The sequence below is a fragment of the Erythrolamprus reginae genome, chromosome 9, assembly GCF_031021105.1.
Source record: "Erythrolamprus reginae isolate rEryReg1 chromosome 9, rEryReg1.hap1, whole genome shotgun sequence".
Classification (NCBI taxonomy): domain Eukaryota; kingdom Metazoa; phylum Chordata; class Lepidosauria; order Squamata; family Dipsadidae; genus Erythrolamprus; species Erythrolamprus reginae.
Window position 1 is genome coordinate 48,850,900 of NC_091958.1, and position 21,652 is coordinate 48,872,551.

The following is a 21,652-nucleotide window of genomic DNA, read 5'->3' on the forward strand; positions in this document are numbered from 1 at the left end:
CATGGGTCAAAAGGGCAAGATAGGAAATATTTTGACTGATCTCCAAGCTGCCTTAGTGCCATAACATTTTTACCATAACTGGTGACTCTTTCAGGCTTCCTTCTTTAAAAAATAAGTAAACTTAATAGGCAGTAAGCATACCTCATGTTCTTAACTGAATCATATTTATTTATTTATTATTTATTATTTGGATTTCATCGAGCCCCTCTCCGAAGACTCTGAGGATATCCTCAAAGAGAAATATCCTATGCTTTTCTTGACTTCCCAGAACACCCCAAGCTTAAAATACCTGTAGTGATGGACTGCTGTCTTCACTGGTGAGGGGGGGGGGGGGGGGGGACACAGTGGGGGTAGTAAGTTTAAGCACTATTTATTGAATAATTAACAGTTTTTAATTGTCCTTCCTTCTCTAGTATCTTAGTATGATCCTTAATTATTTTTAAAATAGGAGATAATTAAATAGTATGTTTTTATCCATAAACGCTTCATTTTAATCATTATCTGGAACTGGACTTTTATAGCAATTAAAGAAAATTGAGCTTCTTGCCTAATCTGTTATCTTACTGAACCTTATGGGTCCAGTACAAAACCTTAGAATGTGACTGTGCTCCTCAACAAATAATGCTGTCTGTCATTTTTGGCTATTTAAATAATGTGACTTAATCAACTGAAAAAGAATCCAAGCACCTATCTGAAAACTTATCTTGGTCGGTAAGCCACTCCCACCCGGTCACATGATTGTCAAGCCACTCCCACTTGGTCACATGATCAAGCCACTCCTACCCGGTCACATGACTGGCAAGCCACACCCACAAAATAAGCCACGCTCACACAGTACGACAGTACAAATTTTGGCAGCCCATCATTGAATACCTGGGACATTCTAGGAAAGTAACTTGTGATTGTGAAGCAGGAACTGGGAATGGAGCAAATGTACCAAGAAAGCAATTCTGTATTATGTCGGATGGCAGACGTGCCAATCATGCGCTCTGCCTTTTCATTTGTAGGATTATGTACCTGACCGAATAAACGAAGCGAAAATGAAGAGCAGGACAAGGTAATGTCATTGAGTGCAGTGGATTCTGTCTACAGGAGGTGAAGGCAATGTGATGGATCACAGTAAAGAGGTATAGGTAGAGAGGGGTCCTTACATCACTCCTGACTAGCACTGATGAGGTTACCAACGTAGGGTAGTGAAATGTTTCCAGGAAAACAAGCTCAGAGAGCACCAAGGACCCCATAGTCCTCCTCTTCCTCCTCCTCCTCTCTGCATACATAGAAACATAGAAACATAGAAGACTGACAGCAGAAAAAGACCTCATGGTCTATCTAGTCTGCCCTTATACTATTTTCTGTATTTTATCTTAGGATGGATATATGTTTATCCCAGGCTTTGTTTAAATTCAGTTACTGTGGATTTATCTACCATGTCTGCTGGAAGTTTGTTCCAAGGATCTACTACTCTTTCAGTAAAATAATATTTTCTCATGTTGCTTTTGATCTTTCCCCCAACTAACTTCAGATTGTGTCCCCTTGTTCTTGTGTTCACTTTCCTATTAAAAACACTTCCCTCCTGGACCTTATTTAACCCTTTAATATATTTAAATGTTTCGATCCTGTCCCCCCTTTCCCTTCTGTCCTCTCAGACTATACAGATTGAGTCCATGAAGTCTTTCCTGATACGTTTTATGCTTAAGACCTTCCACCATTCTTGTAGCCCATCTTTGGACCCGTTCAATTTTGTCAATATCTTTTTGTAGGTGAGGTCTCCAGAACTGAACACAGCATTCCAAATGTGGTCTCACCAGTGCTCTATATAAGGGGATCACAATCTCCCTCTTCCTGCTTGTTATACCTCTAGCTATGCAGCCAAGCATCCTACTTGCTTTCCCTACCGCCTGACTGCACTGTTCACCCATTTTGAGACTGTCAGAAATCACTACCCCTAAATCCTTTTCTTTTGAAGTATACCCCACATTCTCTTTCAGCACTGATGATGCTACCTAGTTAGGGTAATGAAACATCCGCAAGAGAACAAGCAAACTCAGAGAGAACCAAGGTCCCCACAGTACAACCCTGAGCTACAAATATTTATATATATTTTTAAACATGTTTCATGTTGAGAAATTGATTGTCCCCCAGTAGACAACAAGATAATAGGCCCTTTGGTGTTGGACTCACACAGTCAACTGTGCCTTTGCAGCCATAATCTGGGCTGTGAGATACATATGGACCTGGAGATGATCCAGACTTTTGAACTGAACTGGGATGGCTTGTCTTCTCACTTTGCCTTTGGGAATCTGCTAATAGTAATAGCACTTACATCGTATATGGTGTTTCCTTGACTTTCGCGCATCCGACATTCGCGAAAAGTCTATACCACGGTTTTTCAAAAAATATTAATTAAAAAATATTTTGCAGGGTTTTTTCTATACCACGGTTTTTCCCGCCCGATGACATCATATGTCATCGCCAAACTTTTGTCCGCCTAATATTTTTTTTAAAAAAACTTTAATAAATAAATATGGTGAGTAATAATCTAAATGGTTGCTAAGGGAATGGGAAATTGTAATTTAGGGGTTTAAAGTGTTAAGGGGAGGCTTGTGATACTGTTCATAGCCCAAAATAGTGTATTTACTTCCGCATCTCTACTTTGCGGAAATTCGACTTTCGTGGGCGGTCTTGGAACGCATCCCCCACGAAAGTCAAGGGAACACTGTATACTGCTTCATGGTGCTTTACAGACCACTCTAAGCAGTTTAGAGAGTCAGCCTCTTGCCCCCAAACAATCTGAATCCTCATTTGACCCACCTCGGAAGGACGGAAGACTGAGTCAACCTTGAGCTGGTCAGGATCGAACTGCTGGCAGTTGGCAGAATTAGCCTGCAATACTGCATTCTAACCACTGCACCACCATGGCTCATATAATTAATAATAATAATAATAATAATAATAATAATAATAATAATAATAATAGTAGTAGTAGTAGTAGTACATTCTATGCATGGTATTATTATTTATTATTTATTAATCAGATTTGTATGCTGCCCCTCTCCGCAAACTCGGGGCGGCTCACAGCAATAATAGTACAATGTAAACAAATCTAATATTTAAGTTTAAGTTAATTTAAAACCCCAATTTAAAAACCAATCATACATACTAGCATACCATGCATAAATTTTATAAGCCTAGGGGGAGGGAACGTGTCAATTCCCCCATGCCTGACGGCAGAGGTGGGTTTTAAGGAGCTTACAAAAGGCTAGGAGGGTGGGGGCAACTCTGATATCCAGGGGGAGTTGGTTCCAAAGGGTCAGGGCCGCCACAGAGAAGGCTCTTCCCCTGGGTCCCACCAAACGACATTGTATGTATGTATGTATGTCTGGTTTTTATATTAATGGGTTTTTAATCATTTTTAGTATTAGATTACTATTGTACACTGTTTTATTGTTGCTGTTAGCCCCTCCGAGTCTCCTGAGAGGGGCGGCATACAAATCCAATAAATAAATAAATAAATACTACTACGACTACTACTACTAATAATAATAATAATAGCTATGAATTCAAACCCATTTGTGGTCCTTTTGAACTAAGCGTACTTTCCTCCGCCAGGCAAAACAAGATGTCCAAATTATATCTGAATGCGGTGCCACCATTGTCTCTGGAAGAAGTGAAAAGGCTGGTGTCATCGGCATCCAAGCTTATTGTCGCTGCGGTATGTACCCTATTCAGGTTTGACACTAAACCAAAATGGTATAGGTCAGTGATGGCGAACCTTTTTTGGTCCATGTGCCAAAAGGGTGTGTGTATGTGCGCGCGATTGTATGTGCTAGCATGATTTGGCTCGGGAATTCTGGGAGTTGAAGTCCACAAGTCATAGAAGAGCCAACTTTGCCTACCTCTGGCCTACAGTAATGATACAAATGTGAAACTTTAGATATACATTATTTGAATTGTCAGGAGTGCATGTGTAAATTTTGCACTTCTTCAGACAGATCGCGTAGCTGCCGCGGTGTTTCAAAATGGCGTCTGTAAGTGATGTACGTTACAAGCAGCGTGGCGTCGTTGAATTTCTCACTGCAGAGAAAGAAACTGTTGGGAACATTCACAAATGTTTGTGTGCAGTTTATGGAGAATCTGCAGTCAACAGAAATACGGTTAGTTGCTGGGCACAGAGGGTGAGGCCATTAGAGGTGATTCGCACAGTGCAGAAATGGCTTCACGACCCGAACAAGGAGTGGTACCGACAGGGCATACACGCCCTTGTGTTTTGCTGGATGAAGGCCGTAGAACGGGAAAGAGATTACGTGGAAAAATAGGGAGTGTAGAAGAAGCGTTATTCTTTCTTGTGTGTAAGTTTCATTGTGTTCAATAAATAATTGTTGAAGAAAAAAAATGTGGTGGCTTACTTTCTGGGCGAGCCTCGTATAAACTTTTTACAGTAAGGGTTTGTTGCAGTATAGCATAAATATGTTAGAATAGGATTTATATATCTGGACCTCTAGCATAAAAATACTCTGCTTACCCTGATTCTATAATCCAGGACAGGCGGGCACTAACTTGCCTAGTCTGTATCCTTGGTAATTACTGATGAAGGGAAACAAAAGGGCTCAATAAACATCTCACTGATAAACAAAGTTTACATCACTCCGGACAGGACGTTATAGGATCAAAGGGGGAGATTTACATTGCCTGAAGCATACACAGGACGAGAGGGTGATTAAGGAAGATTACTTGTGATAAGGCAGAAGGCTTCAGAGAAATTAGGTGTGAGAAACATCTGCTTTGAGGAAGAGTTTCTAGGGAATTGTTTTAGGATATCTTTTGGAATAGGAAGAACTCAAAGATATGTTTGAAGTTATGTATCACTTGACATGTATGTGTAAATATCCCCATTTCCTTATGTTCCGAAATAAAAAGAGGTACATGGCTCTATACCATGTCACTTCACCCAGAGAGAGAATGTGTCCAAGTCTTCTTTCTAGGATTCGCGTTCGTGAGTGATCCCACATGGCTGGGTTGCTCTTAGCCCCTTTGAAGACATTGTCTTCATTAGGGACTTTGACAGCATCCACAGGTGGTGGAGAATGAAACCACGCGGTTGAATTGTGATCGCATGTTCGTGGAGATGCAGTGACGGATGCCAGGACTGGTTGTAACTGTTTGCAGTGCTACTGTAAATTGAAACAGTCGCTAAGTGAATGTTAGTAACTCGAGGGCTACCTGTATATCTTTTTTGGCTTTGCTTTAGCTTACTATTTCAACAGAAACCGGGTCGTTTGATAAATCACAGTCTGCAGCACAAAACCCGAACCCGTAATCACTTATCTAAACTATTGGCTTAGTCTGCTTTGTAAACTCATCCACTGTCTGATTTGTTTGATCTTCGTGAGAGGAGAATGGAGCTATTATGGCTCAGCAGGCTGGGCAAACAAAGTGTCCTGCGAAAGGCAGGCACGCTTACAAGATGTATTTGTTCCCTACCAAGCAGTTTGCGGAAGCATTTGTTTCAAAAGGAGGCAGGATTATCAATTCATAAATAGTTCTGCTGAAAGTGGCTCACTCTTATTAACGTGCGTCTTTTGCTCTGATGCTCCTTCCATCCTACCCTTTGTTTTAAAAAAGGATTATTTGTATTCTTACTTTTGTCCTGTTTTATAAGGGCGGAGTAGATGGGAAGAAAGCTGTTCATTATCAATCCTAGGTCTAGAAAGCTTAGAACTACGTCGCCTAAAACACGATCTAAGTATTGCCCACAAGATCATATGCTGCAACGTTCTACCTGTCAACGACTATTTCAGCTTCAATCGCAACAACACAAGAGCACGCAACAGATTCAAACTTAATATTAACCGCTCCAAACTTGACTGTAAAAAATATGACTTCAGCAACCGAGTTGTCGAAGCGTGGAACTCATTACCTGACTCAGTAGTGTCAACCCCTAACCCCAAACATTTTTCCCTTAGACTATCCATGATTGACCTCTCCAGGTTCCTTAGAGGTCAGTAAGGGGTGTGCATAAGTGCACCAGTGTGTCTTCTGTCCTCTGTCCAATTGTCTCTCCTTATCTCATTTATCTTTTCTTCCTTTCAAATATATTCACCTATACTTTTATATCTTTTCTTCTATTCTTTTCTTTACTTATACATTATTACATATCTTTCTCTTCAAATGTGTATTATGTATTGGACAAAATAAATGTGTATTATGTATTGGACAAAATAAATAAATAAATATAAATAAATAAAATGTGGGACCCTACACTAATCTATTATTTTATTTATTTATCTTTATGTGTTTGTCTATAATACACTTCTAGTTTAAAAGTTTCTTTCCCCCTGCCACCCTCTCCCTTCATTTCTTTCAAGTGATACTTCTGGTTATAGTATTCATTTATATTTAAAGTTTCCATCTTTAAATCTTCCCCAAAGTCTTGTAATACAGTAGATGAATCCTCTTTATCTTTTAATCTTAATGTTAATCTCTTCATTTCAGCACAGTCCATGGAACCTTATATAGTGGTACCTCTACCTAATAACGTCTCTGCTTATGAACGTTTCTAGATAAGAACCAGGTGTTCAAGATTTTTTTGCCTCTTCTCAAGAACCATTTTCCACTTACAAACCCGAGCTTCTGAAACTGTAACCAGAAAAGGCAGGGAGAAGCTTCCATGGGGCCACTCTAGGAATCTCCTGGGAGGAAACAGGTCCGGGAAAGGCTGAGAGAAGCCTCTGTGGGGCCTCTCTAGGAATCTCCTGGGAGGAAACAGGATCAGAAAAGGCGGAGGGAAGCCTCCGTGGGGCCTCTCTACCCTCCCTGTGTTTTCCCCAATCACACACATTATTTGCACACATTGATTCCTATGGGAAAAATTGCTTCTCCTTACAAACTTTCCTACTTAAGAACCTGGTCATGGAACAAATTAAGTTCGTAAGTAGAGGTACCACTGTACTAGAATCTCTGGTCAGAAATGCTTCTGACAATGACCAAATTGGTGTCCGACCAAAAAAATTCACTTTTTTTCCCTCCTGGCTGGTCTCAAAAATTAGGTTTGGGTCATGATCCTATCAATCTGTGACTAAAGTTATGAAACAAAGTTGTGACCAGAGTTTTTACTGTATAAATTTAAGACTTGAGGGCTGAATTTGAAACCTCTCCTGATAATTTAAGTTCTTATTGTGAGAGTAAGCTTGAAAGCAGGAATGGCTTTCTTTTTCCTGAATAGTAAACCTCTCTGAGTAATTGATTGTAATTACTTAATGTTGTAAACCAGAAGATACTGCCTACATATGACTAAAAGCCAACTTTTAGCATTCTGGGGATGAGTTATGATCAGAAGGTACCGAATCATGTTCTTGGTATAAATGAGTATAAATATTTTATATAAAATAAAATATTTTAAGAAAGATTCAGTATTTCTGTCGTGGTGTCAGAAATGAGTTGAGCTCCTCTGGATGTATATCATAAAAAGTTGCTTGAGAAAGGGTCTTATTTCTGTTGATTTTTTTTGTTAGACCTCCAAAACGTCTCCTGAAGAAATGGAAAAAATTCAAGAACGTAAGAGAAGAGAGATGAAAAGTGTTAAGAGTTTCAGCGATGGTCGCAGGAAGGATTTTTCAACCATCCCTTTTCATGAGAATCAGGCAAGAAGGTATGAAAGCTTGGGAGTATTGGGGTTGCTGGCATCTTGTTTTAGTTCTGGAGACCTCACCTATAAAAAGATATTGACAAAATTGAACGGGTCCAAAGACGGGCTACAAGAATGGTGGAAGGTCTTAAGCATAAAACGTATCAGGAAAGACTTCATGAACTCAATCTGTATAGTCTGGAGGACAGAAGGAAAAGGGGGGACATGATCAAAACATTTAAATATATTAAAGGGTTAAATAAGGTTCAGGAGGGAAGTGTTTTTAATAGGAAAGTGAACACAAGAACAAGGGGACAAAATCTGAAGTTAGTTGGGGGAAAGATCAAAAGCAACATGAGAAAATATTATTTTACTGAAAGAGGAGTAGATCCTTGGAACAAACTTCCAGCAGACGTGGTAGATAAATCAACAGTAACTGAATGTAAACATGCCTGGGATAAACATATATCCATCCTAAGATAAAATACAGGAAATAGTATAAGGGCAGACTAGATGGACCATGAGGTCTTTTTCTGCTGTCAGACTTCTATGTTTCTATGTTTCTAGATGAGAAGAGCATACTGTAAACTCTCAAATTTACTCGATTTGGGTTTAGTGGACTTGAGACACAATAAAAGGTTCCCATCTCCCATTTTGCACATGCATAATATCCCATTTGCTATTTAACAGACCATCTGATTTAATAGACACCAGGGGTGGGCTGCTGCCCGGATTGGGGCGGGGGGATACAATGGGGTAGCGAAAATGGAGCTCCACCCCAGAGCACCCAATTTGCATTGAAAGATGTTGGAAGAAAAGGCAGGGCAAACTCTTTGGGCAGCTTTTGCGTTCTTCCCGGAAGTGTTTAAAAACCCCAGTTGGTGATCTGCTATAAACAAAAGTGTCTAGGAAAAGTATAAGGAGATAAGATCTGGACTTGATTCTGTGTGATCTGGGTTTCTACCTCCCCTTCCTTTCCAAATGGCTATAGTATTCTCTAGAACAGTGTTTTTCAACCAGTGTGCCGTGGCACACTAGTGTGCCGCGAGACATGGTCAGGTGTGCCGCGAAGCTCAGAGAGAAAGAAAGCAAGAGAGAGAAAGCAAGAGAGAAAGAAAGCAAGAGAGAGAGAGAGAAAGAAAGAAAGAGAGAGAAAGAGCGAGCGAGAGAGAAAGAGAACAAGAGAGAGAGAAAGAAAGCAAGAGAGAGAGAAAACAAGAGCAAGAGAGAGAGAGAGCAAGAGAGAGAAAGAAAGCAAGAGAGAGAGAGAAAGAGGGAGGGAAGGAGAGAGAGAGAAAGACATAGAGGGAGGGAGGGAGGGAGAGAGAAAGAGAGCAAAAAAGAGGAAGGAAGGAAGAGAAAGGGATGGAGAGAGAAAGAAAGAGGAAGGAAGGGAGAGAAAGAGGGAGGGAGAAAGAAATAGAGTGAAGGGGAGGGAGAGAGAGAATTTTTTTGTCCAAACTTTTTTTAGCTCCCCCCCCCCCCCGCGCTCAATGTGCCCCAGGGTTTCGTAAATGTAAAAAATGTGCCGCGGCTCAAAAAAGGTTGAAAATCACTGCTCTAGAACAGAGGTCTTCATAGCTGGCTGGAGAATTCTAGGAGTCTTAAAGTTGCCAAATTTGGAGACCCCTGCTCTAGAAAATAAAACGAGTAACGCTTGAAACCTAATGTTTTGCCAGAAACCTTGATTTTGTTTGGTAGTCTGCAGGAAGGAGGGTTAAGACTGTTATGTGGAATGGAACATTTTGGGATGTTCACTTATGAAAGTAGCAAGGGACACTTTAGATTGCGGCCTTTGAGTAAGTGATTATTTTGTGAGTGGCCATTTTAACCACGAAGGCACCTTTATGACAACGTTTAAAATGTGCTTTCAAACTTCTAAGTGACATTTTCCTGTCATTTCACTGTTCTATAGTTGCTCACTTCTAGAATGTGGGTGAATTTGATGACCTGCTTATTTTCAGTCCATTGATAGGGGTATTAGATTAGATTTATTGGATTTATATGCCGCCCCTCTCCACAGACTCGGGGCGGCTCACAACAATAGTAAAAACAGTACATAGTGACAAAATCCAATGCCCACCAATCCAATTACAATTTTAAGTTAAGAAATTCATAAAACAATCCCAATATATATAAAAAACAAGCACACAATCAATCAAACGGCAAAACAACATGGGCAAGGGGGAGATGTTTTAGTTCCCCCATGCCTGACGGCAGAGGTGGGTTTTAAGGAGCTTACGAAAGGCAGGGAGGGTGGGGGCAATCCTAATCTCAGGGGGGAGCTGGTTCCAGAGGGTCGGAGCCACCACAGAGAAGGCTCTTCCTCTGGGTCCCGCCAGATGACATTGTTTAGTCGACGGGACCCGAAGAAGGCCGACTCTGTGGGACCTAACCGGTCGCTGGGATTCATGCGGCAGAAGTATTGCTTTGAGGTTCTTGTATAAATTCTTGGTCAAGTCACATGATTGTCAAGCCACTCCCGCCTGGTCACATGGCTGGCAAGCCACACCCACAAAATAAGCCCTTCACGGACAGACACCGAAAGCTCCAGTTGATGGCATCATGTTTTGATCTTTCAGAGACCAACAAACAAGACAAAGCGATCAAGAGATGAAGAGAAAGGCTAAAGCTTCAAATGCTTCCAGTATCACTCCTGCTAAATCGAAGAGGATTTTTTCCGTGGCCACTTGGAATACTCAGCAGAAGACCTTTGTACCTTCTTTGAAAAATACAGATAAAGTTGGCATGCATTCTTACACGCCATTTAACATACGAAGACAGGAATCTTCTTCCAAACCTGGTGAAGGTGTTTCAGGCAAGAACCGTCCACCTAGAAATCCTCCAGCTGCCGGACCGAGCCAAGAACTTGGATCCAAGGCCCACAAAGATCGTCCTCAACGCTCGCAAGCCGAAGAGCAGGAAGCGTCAAAAGGAAACTGCGCTCGTCCTTCGTCCAGATCGACAGCTGAGATTGGCAGCAGACAGCATTCAACTCCCGGAAAAAAGACCAGAAAGCAATTCAGTTCCGAAACAATTCCCAGGTCCTCCATCCTGAAAAAGGTCAGCGGTCCTAAACCCCACCCCAACGACCCCAGAGGAAAGCTCGTAAAATGCGCCCAAAGGAACGGGCCTACAAGCGAACGTGAAGGCAGCGATTCCCTACCCCGAATCATTTCCAAATGCCATCAGGTCAACTTTGCAAACTTGGAATCGCTTGGCTTGGAGACGGATGGGGGAAGAGGCCCTCAGGATGACGGTGACTATGATGCCATTGGAGCTTCCATGGAGAAATGTGGGCTCGCAGAAGGACCCAGGGGTGGTTGTGTTTCTACAGTCCAACGAGGACTAGTTTTTCTGCATGAGCTTGGCCAGGAAACGACCCGAGAAGTACCTTCTGATCCAACCAGGAGCGAATCCAACCAGTCCTTCTCTCCAAAGGAGCCCAGAAACGCCCGTGCGGGAGAGGACCCCATCGATAGCCCGCCAAGTCAGGAACGCCCGTTGGAATCCGAGTCCTGTAAACGAGGGGTGGTCCGCATCCCACCCACGGCCCCAGCTGGTTGCCGCTGTTCAGAACTACCAAGTTACTGTGTGTGTAAAATCAAGGAAGAGCAAGAGATCGGATTCCCTGGGGAAACCCCAGCGCTCTTAAAAAGTTTGGACAGAGAACAATCCGACGACGAGGAGTTCACCCACTCGTCTCTCTCGAGCAGCGCCAGATCGTCCGGCTGGTTAGGCGAGCAGATGGTAAAGTGTTTGAAACCTGAGCATTTCCGGGCATTTTGGGTTACTGTTTCTGGATGTTAACCCCATTAAATTTACAGACCGTTGCATTCCAAACAGCTGGCAAGTAGTTTCCATGATTTCAAATGACATTGAGTTGGCATTCCTGGTTCCAGCTTTATGCTTTTCAGAAAGATTTGAACTAGTCCAGCATGTGTAGGAAGGGTGTGGCTAGCTGATGAGGCCAGAACAAGGCCGAAATGGTACCATCCTAGTCTCCCTTAATTTTAAAATTTCAGCTAAAAACATTTTATATATACATACATACATACATACATACATACATACATACATACATACATACATACTTACTTACTTGATTTGATTTGATTTGATTTGATTTGTATGCCGCCCCTCTCTGTAGACTCGGGGCAGCTCACAGCAATAATAAACAATATATAACAAATCTAATAATTTAAAAGAAACACTAAAAGCCCCATTATTAAAAGCAAACAAACACACAAGCATACCATACATAAACTGTATAGGCCCAGGGGAGATGTCTGTGAGCATTGAGTCCCGGTCCAGATAGGGCCGCAACTGGTGCACCAGGCGAACCTGGGCAAACGTCCCCCTCGCCACAGCTGAAAGATGGTTCTCTAATGTGAGCTGTGGATCGAGGAGGACGCCCAAGTTGCGGACCCTCTCTGAGGAGGGTCAATAATCCCCCCCCCCAGGGTTATGGACGGACAGATGGAATTGTCCCTGGGAGGCAAAACCCACAGCCACTCCGTCTTATCTGCGTTGAGTTTGAGTCTGTTGACACCCATCCAGACCCCAACAGCCTCGTTGACTGGACATGGACAATTGCCCCAACTCCATCCCGCAAGGGATTATGGGGTCATTAAATGACAACAAAAAATACCCTTCACTGGAAGGACATATTTCCACTTTTAATTTTGCAGACGATGACAAAACCACCAAGTTTAGATGTCTCTCTTCAAAATATCTTCTATTCTAGGAGGAAAACGTGACGCTGAAGGAGGGCTTCAATCCCAAGATGGAAACATTTCTTCAGAAACTTCTAAAGGCTCCTGAAAATGGCACCATCCCGCAGGAAGTGTCCCATCAGTATGAAAAACAGAAGTGAAAACCTTTGTTAAATTTTCCTGGTTGGTGACGGCTTTCCATTTCGTTTGATGCTCCAGAGGTTTCTCAGGAGGCATTGCTGCTTTGTTATGATTGGAGTTCCACACTTTTGTATTATTTCGGAATAATCAAAATTTGCTTGAGGATGTTGCAACGATTTGATAAGGCCATTGGGTGATTTATTGCAGGTTTTTAGACTTCTCCCTTTCTAGACCTCTTAGATTATAGCTTTTATTGCTCTTACTATTATGCTGATTTTTAAAATTCTGTATTTATCTAACCTTACAACAAAATTGTAATGAAACCTTACAATAAAATTAGAACTAGTACAGTAATACCTCGTCTTACGAACCTAATTGGTTCCAGGGGGAGGTTCGTAAGACGAAAAGTTCGTAAGACAAAACATTGTTTCCCATAGGAAACAATGTAAGATCAATTAATCCGTGCAACGAAAAAATAAAAACGCAAAAAACCCACCGCCGCCTGGCTGTCACCTTTTGAAACTTCCGGGTTCGGCGTTCGGGAGGCTGCCGAGAAGCCCCGCCGCCCGGCTGTCACCTTTTAAAATAGCCGGGGGCTTCTCGGCGGCCTCCCAAATGCCGAACCCGGAAGTTCGGGTTTGGCATTCGGGTTCAGGAGGACGCTGAGAAGCCCCCCCCCCGCTGTTTCAAAAGGTGACAGCCGGGCGGCGGGGCTTCTCAGTGGCCTCCCGAACCCGAACTTTTGCCGAACTTCCGGGTTCGGCGTTTGGGAGGCCGCCGAGAAGCCCTGCTGCCTGGCTATCACCTTTTAAAACAGCCGGGGGTTTGGCGTTTGGGTTCAGGAGGATGCTGAGAAGCCCCCCGGCTGTTTCAAAAAGCGACAGCCGGGTGGCGGGGCTTCTCGGTGGCGGCAGGTTCGTAAGAAGGAAAAAGTTCGTAAGAAGAGGCAAAAAATTTCTGAACACCGGGTTCGTATCTCGGGTTGTTCATAAGACGAGGGGTTCGTATCACGAGGTACCACTGTACTTCTAAATGTGCTGCTTTTCTGGAAAATACCAATCATGAAAATGAGGTTATCTTTTCCAGACAAGGAACTTATTTCTTTGTATCTCCAAATTTTCTCAGTTCAGACCTCCAAACCTAAAGCAGTGTATTTTAAAGCAGAGTTGTTTCCAATTGTGTTAATGTTATGGCTGGTGTTTCATTTTACTGCTGAACTTAATCCAATTTAACACAGTATTCCAGCACTCATAGCAGTCAAATAATCAGTATTGTATTTTTATGATGATTTTCAGCCATACTGTAGCCAAATATCTAAGTAGAATGATGGCAATTTATTGTAGGTATAAATAACATGTACTGATTATGTAATTGATAATGATGCCACAACTTTTGCAATGATTTTATTCTGATGAAGCAGTTTAGAGTATCTTTTCTTATAATGTACACTGCTCAAAAAAATAAAGGGAACAATTAAACAACAGAATATATCTCGAAGTAAATCAAACTTCTGTGAAATCAAACTGTCTACTTGGGAAGCAACACTGACTGACAATCAATTCCACATGCTGTTGTGCAAATGGAATAGTTGTGCAAATTAAATATTTAATGAGAATATTTCATTCTTTTGGATCTAGGAGATATTCTTTGAGTCTTCGGAGAAGGGTGGCATACAAATCTAATAAATAATAATAATTATTATTTTTTTGAGCAGTATATTTTCTTCGATTAGCCTGATCGTTTTTTTAAAACTGTCCAAACATAAATAAAAGCATGTCATTTCTGCAAAGTTTTCATGATATATTTATTGTATTTACATCCTTGCTTTGGTTTTACAAATGTTTTCCATAAAACATTGAGGGACCAGTCTTTCAACACAGCCTCAACAGGCACCGTTCTTAAACGCAGATGTGACATTTCAAGTTTACAACGTCAAGCCTCCCCACCCTCCAAAAATAAGTACTGGTCATCCTCATTTAGTGACCGCAAGCAGTGATTAAGTGAGGCAATCACTAAGTGAAACTGCCGCTGTGCTTCTGAGCTTTCCTTTTACGAACCCGCAAGGCTCATAAATTTGGTAATACAGTTACTTTTTCATCACCGTCGTAACTGCAAAAGAGTCGCCAAGGGAGGCAGCTGTTAAACAAGGACTGCCTGCAATATTTCTGTGGTTTTATAACGAAAGTTAGGTGGTCAAGTTGCTGAAGAAGCTTTCAGACGCCTCCCCGGTCATTAAATTCTCACCTCTTCGGCCTTAAGATTGGTTGCAGTTTTCGGGATGCCGGCAGCCTGTACATTGTACAGAGGGATCAATATGCTTTATACACAAGGCCAGGGAATCTGGCAGCTTGGAAATCTCGACAACTGTGATTGTGCAGCAGCCGTCCATGACCTTTTGACTCTCTCTATACTGATTAGGCTTCGAATGGTCCCTAGGCTCCATAAAACTTTATCTCCATCAAACAATAAGTTTAAAAAACAGTAAAAGGCCGTGGCCATCAATCTGGAAATGATTGTTCATTTTGTTCAGGGAAATGGCATGCAGAGCCATTTCTCCTTGTCACCTGTCGCTCTTCCAGGTCCAAGAATGCCGGCCAGCTGGTCTACACACATGGGAGCGCCAGAAATTGAAAAAGTAGGCAAGCACATGCAAAATCATCTTGCCAGTGTGCGCCATGCGCACCGGACAGCTGTTATTTTGGTTTCTGGCACTCCCACGTACATGAAAACCGGCTGGCCAGGGCGCATGTGTGCGCCGGAACGTACAAGGTCAGCAGAGCTGCCAGCCAGGATGGGCTTTTCCGGTTTCCGGCAGGCATGCTTTGCGTGCGTGCCCATGCTTCAACAGTGCCAAAAATGCTCACACCTGCTCCTCGGAGGTGGAAAAAATAGCCATCACTGTGCTAGAGGGACTCAGTGCCCAAACTGTCCCAAAGGTCCAGGGGAGCAGTTGGGTTTTAGCCCAAGGACATTGGAGGCCTCTTCGGAGTGAGATGGCTCTCAGGATATGAGGTGGGGGCGTCTCTGGGCATCACGTGACTTTTGTTGTATATGTATAGTGTATACTTTCATTGTATACACCAGTGATTTTCAACTTTTTTTGAGCCCCAGCACATTTTTTACATTTACGAAACCCTGGGGCACATTGGGGGGGGGGGGGGGGATGGGGCGCGGCTAAAAAAAGTTTGGACAAAAAAATTCTCTCTCTCTCTCTTCCTCCCTTTTGGTTTCTCTCTCCCTCCCTTTCTCTTCCTTCCTTCCTCTTTCTTTATCTCTCTCTCCATCCCTCTTTCTTTCTCTTCCTTCCTTCCTTCCTCTTTTTGCTCTCTTTCTCTCTCCCTTCCTACCTCCCTCTGTCTTTCTCTCTCTCTCCTTCCCTCCCTTTCTCTCTCTCTCTTGCTTTCTTTCTCTCTCTCTTGTTCTTTCTTTCTCACTCGCTCTTTCTCTCTCTTGCTTTCTTTCTCTCTTTCTCTCTCTCTTTCTTTCTCTCTCTGAGCTTCGTGGCACACCTGATCATGTCTCGCGGCACACTGGTTGAAAAACACTGGTATACACAGTATACACATACAATGACAATAAAGTATTTATTTCTTCCCGAGACCAGAAAAAGGATGCTACCTTTGTGCCAACAGATTACAGGTAGCCGGTAATGGTGCCAGCCCATTACGGTCACAAAGTTATAAAAGCAGGTCAACCCATGACCTGATTTGACCTTTTTTCTATAGCTTGTTAAGGAAATCAGCATGGTCACAAACCATCGTTTGTTATAGGGTGTTTTTGCCCAAAACTGGAAGTAAACTCCAAGTTTTCAACCAAACCGTGTTAAATCAATCGTGGGATTCCAGGACATTGCAAGTGGCCATAAATGAAGGCTGGTGTCCGAGTTCCTTGGTTGCGTTCACATCACCTAGGGAGGGGGGCTGTGGGAATTTCAGAACTGGGTTGTAGCTACTTTTTGGGGAGTCCACAGGAACCCCGAATACCCACGAAAAGATCAAACTACCTACAGTTTAAGGGACACTAATTACGCTTGTGTTCTGATGCTGTACGTCTCAATGCAAGTCGCATAATTTGTGCTGCAATACAGTTCATCCTCATCCATTCCTGTCTTCTCTTTGTTTAGCAAGAGTTTATTGTTGGCTCTTGTGCGGTGCTATCGCAGCAGTCGGGCACTCTTTTAACGCGAATCGGCGCCGCAGAAAATCCTCCATCGACAGCAAGTTGAATGTGTCCGCTCCAGTTTGGGATGGTGGAGACTCGGGTTATTTGCTGAATCCAGCCCCTCCTTGCTTGGACTTCACGTTCCCTTCAAGGGGATTGAAAAAATCCCAGTGATGCATCTGAGCTTTGGTCAATTGCTGGATCAGGAAGAGCTTGTCCCGACTCTCCTGTGGAGACACCAGAGAGGAACCAAGTGAGCTCTGATTCAAACATGCCCTCAATAGAATAGAATAGAAACATTCGGGCAGATTAAAACTTACCATAGCTAATTGTTCCCTCAGTTGATTAATCACTCTTTTATGTGCTCCAGCCAAGGCAATGAAACAAAACACAACGAAACTATAAAACGAAGTGAGAAATACATAATGAGACACTCTGGTATGGGCTAACTTTGTAAAACACCATCTTCTGAATTCAGAGCAAATATGAGACTAATAGGTATCACAAGGTGTTGTGGTTAGCCCTGGCTCAGCTCCTACCCCAAGGACTGTGGATGTGGGGGAGACATCCACATGCTGCAGGCCTGTTTTGCCCCCCCCCCCCGGTGGAATCTGCTGATGAAGGCTCCCCTGACCAAGAAGACATGAATGACAGGGAGGAGGAGAGTGTGGCAGACAGCTCAGAAGGAGATCAATTATCTAGCTCCTCCATACATCATAAACATACATTAATATGTTTGTGAGTGACATAGGTGAAGGTTTGGTAGGGAAGGTTTGCCTATTTGCCGATGACTCTAAAGTGTGCAATAGGGTTGATATTCCTGGAGGCATCTGTAATATGGTAAATGATTTAGCTTTACTAGATAAATGGTTAAAGCAATGGAAACTGCAGTTTAATGTTTCCAAATGTAAAATAATGCACTTGGGGAAAAGGAATCCTCAATCTGAGTATTGTATTGGCAGTTCCGTGTTAGCAAAAACTTCAGAAGAGAAGGATTTAGGGGTAGTGATTTCTGACAGTCTCAAAATGGGTGAGCAGTGTGGTCGGGCAGTAGGAAAAGCAAGTAGGATGCTTGGCTGCATAGCTAAAGGTATAACAAGCAGGAAGAGGGAGATTGTGATCCCCTTATATAGAGCGCTGGTGAGACCACATTTGGAATACTGTGTTCAGTTCTGGAGACCTCACCTACAAAAAGATATTGACAAAACTGAACGGGTCCAAAGACGGGCTACAAGTATGGTGGAAGGTCTTAAGCATAAAACGTATCAGGAAAGACTTAGTGAACTCAATCTGTATAGTCTGGAGGACAGAAGGGAAGGGGGGGACATGATTGAAACATTTAAATATGTCAAAGGGTTAAATAAGGTTCAGGAGGGAAGTGTTTGTAATAGGAACACAAGAACAAGGGGGCACAATCTGGGGTTAGTTGGGGGAAAGATCAAAAGCAACATGAGAAAATATTATTTTACTGAAAGAGTAGTAGATCCTTGGAACAAACTTCCAGCAGACGTGGTTGGTAAATGCACAGTAACTGAATTTAAACATGCCTGGGATAAACATATATCCATTGTAAGATAAAATACAGGAAATAGTATAAGGGCAGACTAGATGGACCATGAGGTCTTTTTCTGCCGTCAGTCTTCTATGTTTCTATGTTTCTATAAGGTCCTGAATATCTAATGATAGAAGGGTAGAGGCTCAAGCATTGAGTCTGTCAACAAAACGCTCACCAGGTGACCATGAAGAAAGGCACAGCAAAGGTTTCGGAAGAAATGCCATTGAGGATTCTCTGCAACGTGAGGGGCAGTTTCTGGATGGTGTGTCCAATGACATCCCACGAACGACTGAAACTCACAAAAGGACCGCAGGCTTTAGAAGAAGCAATGCTGTTTGGGAAGGGACAGATGAGAAATACAAAATAGCACCAAAGGTCCTAAACTTTTATTTATTTATGAATTTGGTTATTTATTATTCAGCCTTTGTTATATATATATATATATCCCTCCCAGGGACAATTCCATCTGTCCGTCCATCACCCGGGGGGGGGGATTATTGACCCCCTCGGAGAGGGTCCGCAACTTGGGCGTCCTCCTCGATCCACAGCTCACATTAGAGAAACATCTTTCAGCTGTGGCGAGGGGGGTGTTTGCCCAGGTTCGCCTGGTGCACCAGTTGTGGCCCTATCTGGACCGGGAGTCACTGCTCACAGTCACTCATGCCCTCATCACCTCGAGGTTCGACTACTGTAACGCTCTCTACATGGGGCTACCTTTGAAAAGTGTTCGGAAACTTCAGATCGTGCAGAATGCAGCTGCGAGAGCAATCATGGGCTTCCCAAGGCATGCCCATGTTACATCAACACTCTGCATTGGTTGCCGATCAGTTTCCGGTCACAATTCAAAGTGTTGGTTATGACCTATAAAGCCCTTCATGGCATCGGACCAGAATATCTCCGGGACCGCCTTCTGCTGCACAAATCCCAGTGACCAGTTAGGTCCCACAGAGTTGGCCTTCTCCGGGTCCCGTCGACTAAACAATGTCATTTGGCGGGATCCAGGGGAAGAGCCTTCTCTGTGGCGGCCCCGGCCCTCTGGAACCAGCTCCCCTCGGAGATTAGAACTGCCCCCACCCTCCTTGCCTTTCGTAAACTCCTTAAAACCCACCTCTGCGGTCAGGCATGGGGGAATTGAGATATCTCCCCTGGGCCTAAACAGTTTATGCATGGTATGTTTGTTTTTAATAAGGGTTTTTCAGTGTTTTTAAATTATTGGATTTGTTGGACATTGTTTTATTGTTGTTGTGAGCCGCCCCAAGTCTCCAGAGAGGGGCGGCATACAAATCTAATAAATAAATAAATAAATATATTTACAAATAACTCCAGGTGGCAAACATACTCAACACAGCGACGGGTGGGATTCAATTTTTTTAGCATTATTTATCTATCTATCTATCTATCTATCTATCTATCTATCTATCTATCTATCTATCTATCTATCTATCTAGGAACTGTTTCATGGGGTGGCGCATTAGAAAGGTTGAGAACCACTGCTCTACTTGTCCATGGGGTCATGCTCCTTGGCGACGTCTCCAAGAGCCGCAATTGAGCTGCGGGGAAAAGGAACTAGATTATAACATGTGGGGCGATAGCTCAAAAAAAGGAACGTCAGTCTGCATTGGTTGCCGATCAGTTTCCGGTCACAATTCAAAGTGTTGGTTATGACCTATAAAGCCCTTCATGGCACAGGGCCAGATTATCTCAGGGACCGCCTTCTGCCGCACGAATCCCAGCGACCAGTTAGGTCCCACAGAGTTGGCCTTCTCCGGGTCCCATCAACTAAACAATGGCATTTGGCGGGACCCAGGGGAAGAGCCCTCTCTGTGGCGGCCCCGGCCCTCTGGAACCAACTCCCCCCAGAGATTAGAATAGCCCCCACCCTTCTTGCCTTTCGTAAGCTTCTTAAAACCCACCTCTGTCATCAGGCATGGGGGAACTGAGATGTTCTTTCCCCCTAGGCTTCTACAATTTATGTATGGTATGTTTGTATGTATGATTGGTTTTAAAATAAGGGTTTTTAGCTGTTTTAGTATTGGATTGTCGCATGTTGTTTTTACCACTGTAGTTAGCCGCCCCGAGTCTACGGAGAGGGGCGGCATACAAATCCAATTAATAATAATAATAATAATAATAATAATAATAATAATAATAATAATAATAATAATAACAACAACAACAACAACAACAACATCTGTGAACCATCGCCAACATTAAAAAGCCACTGACCTTGTCATGCTGAGTCCCAAAGGAATGAATGCCAAAATGAGACCGATCAAAAGAACCGCCAAGAAAAAAAAGTTGGAACTGGAGGCTCTGAAGGGCCGGGGTGAAGGTTTACAGGTGTGCATCAAGCTCAACTGGAAAGTGAAAAGAGAAATTAAGATTTAATACTTAAAACACTGAAAAAAACCCATGGATGATATAATGGAAAGGCAACTACAGATAGTCCTCAAGATAAGACCACAATCTAGGCCAAGGGTAGGCACTGTTGGCTCTTCTATGACATGTGGACTTCAACTCCCAGAATTCCTGAGCTAGCATGATTGGCTCAGGAATTCTGGGAGTTGAAGTCCACAAGTCATAGTAGAGCCCACTTGGCCTACCTCTGATCTAGGCCCAAGTTTCTGTGGCGAGGTGAGATGTTTGCTAAGGGAATTCTGCCTCATTTTACGACCTTCCCGGGGTGTCCAGGGGGGAAAGAATTTTGAAATTCCCTGATTATTTCCCTGACATTTCCCTGTAACTTGCGATCTAGTTATAAGGAGCGGTCATAGATGACGTCATACCAAACGGCTAAGCCGTGGAGAAATATCGGTAGCTGAGGAAGCAAGTTGTTGCCACAGTTATGCTCATTTTTGCTTGACTCTGCCAGGCAGCCCGATCCGTTGCGTTTTTTTACATGATTTTTCCTTGACTTTTAAGCATTTTAATAATTTGGTTTCCCCCCCTGATTTATTCTGGGTTTTTTTCCCCACAAATTCCCTGATAATTCCCCAATTTTCCTGTTTTCCAAATTTGCTGGGGATCCTGCCTTCCCTACTGTTGTGGTCGGCTCTGGCCCAGCTCCTGCCCCAGGGAATGGGGAGGTGGATGCAGGGGAAACTTCAACATGTCACAGGCCTGTGTTATTGCCGACAGAATCAGTTCAGAGTTTAGTTTCCTCGGACGAAGAAGGTGGGAGTGACTCGGCAGAGGGGGGCTTGGCACACAGCCCAGGCAGTCAATCTCCCTTATCTTCCGTTGATTCAGATGATGACGTTTTGGACCCACGCAAGCGCAGAATTATGCGTAGAAGAGACCAAATAAGAACATATTACAGGAAATAAGGGAGGCCACCTGTGTTTGGGTGGGGCTCCAGTAATTAGGGCTGCTGCTATAAATAGCAGCCTGTGGGTTTGTCCGTTGTGGAAGAATATCTGATTGGAGTTCCTCAGGAATCTTGTGGTGTCTGGACTT

The 21,652-nt window shown here is 43.1% G+C and overlaps 2 protein-coding genes across 3 annotated transcripts in view; one reads left to right on the top strand and one right to left on the bottom strand.

The window, feature by feature from the left end:
• LOC139172242 (uncharacterized) overlaps window positions 1-14,272 on the top strand; it is a 19,629-nt gene extending 5,357 nt beyond the window's left edge. For both annotated transcript variants that reach the window (XM_070761160.1, XM_070761159.1), the window contains exons 4-9: window positions 1,008-1,057; window positions 3,610-3,712; window positions 7,512-7,648; window positions 10,207-11,374; window positions 12,372-13,009; window positions 13,202-14,272. In XM_070761160.1, the coding sequence (XP_070617261.1) occupies window positions 1,008-1,057; window positions 3,610-3,712; window positions 7,512-7,648; window positions 10,207-11,374; window positions 12,372-12,500 (1,587 nt within the window). In that variant the 3' untranslated portion in view covers window positions 12,501-13,009; window positions 13,202-14,272. The remainder of the gene's footprint in view (window positions 1-1,007; window positions 1,058-3,609; window positions 3,713-7,511; window positions 7,649-10,206; window positions 11,375-12,371; window positions 13,010-13,201) is intronic.
• Window positions 14,260-21,652, bottom strand: part of TMC7 (transmembrane channel like 7) — a 33,148-nt gene continuing 25,755 nt past the window's right edge. Inside the window, exons 13-16 of the mRNA XM_070761161.1 lie at window positions 20,423-20,553; window positions 18,372-18,527; window positions 16,962-17,040; window positions 14,260-16,868 (exon numbers count right to left, since the gene is read on the bottom strand). Of these exons, the coding sequence (XP_070617262.1) occupies window positions 16,743-16,868; window positions 16,962-17,040; window positions 18,372-18,527; window positions 20,423-20,553 (492 nt within the window). The 3' untranslated portion in view covers window positions 14,260-16,742. The remainder of the gene's footprint in view (window positions 16,869-16,961; window positions 17,041-18,371; window positions 18,528-20,422; window positions 20,554-21,652) is intronic.